This window comes from Frankliniella occidentalis, unplaced genomic scaffold (genome assembly GCF_000697945.3).
Source record: "Frankliniella occidentalis isolate FOCC.00 unplaced genomic scaffold, Focc_3.1 Scaffold2347, whole genome shotgun sequence".
NCBI classification, from domain to species: Eukaryota; Metazoa; Arthropoda; class Insecta; order Thysanoptera; family Thripidae; genus Frankliniella; species Frankliniella occidentalis.
Genome location: NW_026269432.1, coordinates 6,213 through 11,792, shown reverse-complemented (window position 1 = coordinate 11,792; position 5,580 = coordinate 6,213). Strand labels below are relative to the sequence as shown.

Sequence of the window (5,580 nt, the reverse complement as noted above, 5' to 3'; positions counted from 1 at the left end):
GGGGGTGGGGGGCGCCGGCCGGGGCACAACATCGTTATCTGCTGCGGTGGAGTGGGCCGAGCTGGACAGCAGTGGTAGTAGTACTGACGGTGGGAAGAAAAAAAAGGGTGTCTAGTAAACTATCGCGGAGCAGGGTATTTATGTGCGGTATAATAAAACTCTTTTAATATACTGATGAGATTTTATCATGCCAGCGAGTGAAAGTTTGCGTGACATAACTTACAATCGTGGAGAGTTGTTCTGTTAGTGTGTATTGAATGCGGCGTGTCGTGTGTTAATATGCAGGGGTTTGAAATTTCGCGGTTTCCCTTGCTTGCTACTCCTGGTAGTAGTTGTTGGTGTTGTGCAGGTAGTGATGCGCCGCGTGTTGCACCCGTTGCTGCTGGTGGTGCTGCTGCTGGCGCCAGCTGGACGCCGCTCCTCCGCGGCCCGCGACGTGCTCCTCGCGGTAGCGGTGCTCCTCCTGCAGGGCGGGGCCGGGCCGGCCGCGGTACACCTCGGGCTGCGGCCCCAGGTCCGGGTCCACGTAGTCGTCGTCGTCCTCGCCGCGCTCCTCGTGCACCGTCGTGCGCTCCTGCTCCTCCCAGCGCACGCGCGGCACGGACACGGGCGGCACCGTCACGTGCACGTGCTGCTCCTCCGGGATCAGCACCTTGTTGATGTAGTGCACGACCCCCTGCCGGTTGGTGCGGTCGCACGTCAGCACCGTCGCATCGTTCACCTGTCGGGCAGGGTGGTTTTAGGGTGGAAACTTCCAAACAACTAGCGAGCAGTAGACGTACCAAATAGTATGCAATATTATGGATCAAAATTTTTAAAAATCCTCTCAACGCTCTTTGGAAAAAAAAATCCGAAAAAATTGTTTGGAAACTTTTGTAAGGTAAGAACCTTGAAAATTTCCTGAACGCACCCTGAGCTTGCCGTCGGCCCTGGTCACGTGGAGGCTGCTCTGCCTCGAGGGCACCGTGTACTGCAGGTTTTCCCGGAAGGACTCGGTGCCTACCATATCGTCGACCACGTGGTTCTTGAGCGTCTGGTATTGTTGGACACACCCGATTTGTTAAAACATACATCAAACTCTCGATATTATTCACTGACAGCAAATAGTTGTTTCCAGTGCTGAACTGACCCGGGCGAGCAGCGTCGTGTTGGCGAGGAGGCTCTGCAGCTTGGCGACGCCCAGGCGCTGGAAGGCCTGGTCCGACGGCACCAGGAAGGTGTAGGCCGTCCTGCTACCGCGGAACTCGAGCGAGTTGGGCGAGTCCTCCCGCAGGCGGTCCATGGCCCGGAGGAAAGTCCTGAACACGGACGCGTGTCGTGAGCGAGGGCGAAGCATGGCGTGCCGCAAGCAGGCGGGGGAGGGGGAAGGGGGAGAAAGTACGGAGGGAAAGTAACAATGGAAAAGTAACATTGGATAAAGTAACATATGACATATGATGACACACAGTAACACACGATGAAAAACAATAACTTGGCACATGATAGGTGGTTACTCATGAGAAAGAAACTGAAGGAAAAGTAACACAAGAGCAAAGTAACAGTCTAACGCCGGGGGCGGGTAACTACTCATCGCGCGAGACACAAGACCTTGAGGGCGCCGTGGCGGTGGATCTTTTATCAGGAGGCTCCGGCGCGGCCCCTCCTGCCTCCCCTATATAGTGTTACCGCCATGAGCGCCCTCTGGGGACGCTCGCGTGCCCCGCGCCCCGCGGCCACCCGCAGCACGGCGGACACGGTCGGGACGCCCTGAATTAATGGACTAATCAGACGCGCTAAACTGAGAGCCGCGTCTACAACAGGCCAGGCCCATCCTTCTCCTCCTCTACCTTCTCCTCCTCTACCCCCTTCTTCACCCTCTCCCCCCTCTCCTCCTCTACCTTCTCCTTCACCCTCTCCCCCTTCTCCTCCTCTACCTTCTCCTCTACCTTCTTCTCCCCGTCTTCCTCCTCATTCTCGCGGCTTACGTGTAGTTGCCGTCCTGGCGCAGCGTCTCCTCGAGCGTCACGTTGGCCGAGCGCAGGCACTTGGTGATGACGTGCAGCACCCCGTTGAGGCCCTGCACGTCGGGGCGCTCGATCAGGGCGTCCTCCACGCCGTAGCCCTTGCGGTACACCTGCAGGCGCAGCGCGTCGTTCTCCAGCGTCTGCGCCACCTGGTTGTCCGTGATGGTCTCGGTGGCGATCCTGCCCCGGGAGAGGTGCAGCATGACGAAGCTCCTGGCCGCGGCCTGGTCCGCGCGCAGCCTGTTGAGCTGGCCGTACGCCAGCGCTGAGGAAAGGGGTAAGCGAGAGGGTAAACAAGAGCTGTGCGGTGAGGGTTTCTTTACAAGCGGCGGCTGCTTTGCGTCGAGTTTGTAAAGTAGTGCTGGGTGAGAGATCGGCAACATCTCTCCCTCAACACAAACTCCACGCTCCACGCTGACGCTAAGCTCTGCTCTCTGTGACTCACAGGCCATGGCCGCCTCGGACGGAGCGAAGAGCGTGTAGTCGCCGTCGCCGTCGAGGAGGGACTCGAGACCGGCGGCCCGCACCACCTCGGCGAAGCTGTAGAGCCGCTCCTCCTGGACCAGCTGCAGCAGGGTCTTGACTGCGGGCCGGCAGGGAACGTCGTCGTCAATCAAGTGTTACAACTCACTCTCTTTGCGATAGCGTCGTTTGCGTTCGAGATACTCGAATATGTACCTCGGTTCGGCAGGGGCACGTCGTCCAGCATGTAGAGCAGGCCGTCGGTGGCGAGGGTCATGTCGGCGTCCGCGCCGAAGCGCACGCCCGCGACGGTGGCGCCGCGCGCGTCGCAGTCGAAGGCCAGGCGCTCCGCGCCGCGCGTCGGGAAGCGGTGCGGCCCCACCACGGCGCCCACGCACACGGGGTGCGGCACCACGAGGTGGCGCAGCAGCGCTGCAACAGGCGCAGGACTAAGTACTCGGTATACTAAAAATAATTGGTTCTAAACGAACTCGGTACCAAAGGTATTTTTGTACCAAAAAAGTACTTGGTGCTAAAGGTGCTTGTTACTAAAGGTACTTGGCACTATAAGTAGTTCTTACCAAAAGTACTTAGTACCAAACTTACATGGCACTAAAAGCACTTGGCATCAAAAGTACTCGGTACCAAAAGAACTTATCATGCAATAAAACTATACCGTCTCTGGCCTCGTCGTCAGCCTCGAGGCGCTGCAGGCGCGCCACGGGAATCTTCTGGAAGGCCTCGTCGTTGGGGGCGAACAGCGTGTAGGCCACGTTCTGGCGCCGCAGCGTGTTGAAGAGTTCGGAGCGCTGCATGAGGCGGGACAGCTGCCGGAAACGACCGTCCTGGGGGGAGGACAAGGAGCGGCTCTCGATTAGGTCAGGATCTCGACGACGGCAAAGGAGTACATGATCCCGAACTCCCCCTTACCTGCTCAACCGCGACGGACAGGTCGACGTGCGTCGACCGCTCCGGGTCCAGCAGGGCGTCCACGATGTGCACCACGCCGTTGGTCGCCTCCTGGTCCTTGCGGACGATGGTGGCACAGTTGACGGTCTCGATCTGCAAGGTAGGTGCCATCGCGCTCAGCGGGTGAACAAGGCACAGCAGTTGCTGGAGTACTTGTTGACGCTCAGGTACTCACCTTTCTGGAGTAAGTGTTCACGCGTAGGCCACGGGTACTCACCTTGTTGGAGAACTTGTTGACGCGCATGCCCCAGGGTAATCACATTGCTGGAGTACTTGTTGGTGCCCAGGCCCCGGGTACTCACCATACTGGAGTACTTGTTGACGCGCATATGCCCCGGGTACTCACCTTGCTGGAGTACTTGTTGACGCGCAGCATGCTCCCCTGCAGGCGGCTGAGCAGCTGCTGGTCTGCGCCCCACGACTTGGACATCATCTTGTTGGCCACGATGTGGTGGTTCAGGATCGGGTTGTTGGCGCGCGCCCCCCGCAGCGCCGCCAGCTGCGCCGACGTGAGCTCCTGCGCGGGTAAAGGGTTCGGCCTGAACCTCGTCACGGGTACGACGGGGCACAGGTCGCGACCCATACATCCCTCATGTTTCTGTACTTTATTCCGCTCGTGATGACGAGCTCCCGAACCCTCTAGCCCTCTGCCTAACGAGTTCCCCGCACGTTTGCATTTTTCATGAGTTCCCTGAAGTTTTATCCCCGTGTGTTATTTTCGCCGGCCCGGCCTGGGCGGCGGAGCTTACATCCATGGCCTGGTCCGAGGGCGCGAACACCGTGAAGGCGCCCCCCTCGGCTCGGAGCCGGTCCGCCAGCCCGGACGACTCGAGCAGCGCGGCGAAGCGGGCGGCGCCGGCGGCGCGGGCCGTCTTCACCACGTCCTGCAGCGGCAGCACTGCAACAAAGGCGCAGCAGGGTGAGGCACATGGCCCCTCTAGGGGGTCATCCCGAAAGTACGTCCGTCATTCACCGCTCTCGTAGCGCCTGGTAGGTAGGCAACAACTCGCCTGCAGTGCATGCGCGTACTGCGGGGTGGCCGACCCCGAGTCTCGCAGGCGCCGGGCTTGCGTCCCACAGTTTGCCGAATGAACCCGAGTAAAACGGACGTAATTTCTGGACGATACCTTACGAGTAGGAAACCCACCCGAAGCATGCATGTGGTAATTTATTATAACTAACTACGAAAGTGAGCAGAGTAGATCAGCCACCTCCTAGTATTTTCGACGACCGGACATATGCATATGAGGAGCGTTGCCCCCCCCCCCCCTCTCCTTCCCTGCGGTGGCGGGTCGCCCCTGCGCTGCTGCTGCGCCGTAAAACTTTCGGGAAATTCTCAAAACTCTTTCGTGTTACGTTGTGTAGGGCTTAATGAAAGCGGGGGAGGTGAAACAGAACTCGACTCTTCGCGGCGGCGGCCGCCGCCGCCGGTCCCAAGAGGGGCGGGGCGCGGCAAGGTGTGGAGTGGGTTGGGGCTCGGAGGAGTCGTGGAGGACGGGGTCGGGTGGGGCTGAGCTTGAAGGGCAGCTTTGGGTTTGGGTTGGGGTATAAAAGACGTTTTCAAAAACAGTTTCCTGCAGGACCCGGGACCCGGGACTTGTGTGCGACAGCAAATGAGACTACACTGTAAACCCCGCGGGTGTCTGGCTGGTAAGGCGACTGAGTAGCCGGATCCAAAAACAAGGTGACTTCCGTCAGCCACCTGCTGGACAACGTCTGGTGCAGCCAGTGGACACAATAGGCGAAACACACTGACCTCCAGTGCAGCCGTGCTGGCCCTCGACGCGGCTGAAGCCCTCGCAGCAGTCATAGCGCACCACCCTGTCAGAAAAGAAAAGTCCAACGAAAAGGTATGAGAAACCGACGTTTCTTGTGGTGCTTCCCAACCGAGGGCCACGTTCACGGTACTTACGCCTTCCGACCGCAGATGTCACGGTCGGCCCAGTACTTGCACTCGGTCCAGATCTTGTGCTTGGTGCCCGGAACCTCCTCGATGACGCATGTGTTGGGACTGCGAAAAATTATAAGAAATTATGTTTTACCCTCTGCTTAATAAGGAATTTTGTGCCTTTTCACTCTTTATTGTGGCAACGTGTAGACGGACAAGTTTGGGCAAAAACATATCAAGTTTCGCAATTATAATTAT

The 5,580-nt window shown here is 58.6% G+C and overlaps 1 protein-coding gene across 1 annotated transcript; it reads right to left on the bottom strand.

The window, feature by feature from the left end:
- Positions 1-161: 161 nt before the first annotated feature.
- Positions 162-5,445, bottom strand: LOC113212271 (transforming growth factor-beta-induced protein ig-h3-like; the record flags this gene model as incomplete). Its single annotated transcript, XM_052276272.1, is given in 12 exon segments — positions 162-721; positions 911-1,033; positions 1,130-1,298; positions 1,965-2,268; positions 2,449-2,586; positions 2,682-2,897; positions 3,142-3,310; positions 3,396-3,527; positions 3,781-3,951; positions 4,184-4,332; positions 5,191-5,255; positions 5,347-5,445. Coding segments are annotated over 12 exon segments (2,140 nt in total), but the record flags the coding sequence as incomplete, so codon positions are not given.
- Between the last annotated feature and the right edge of the window lie 135 nt (positions 5,446-5,580).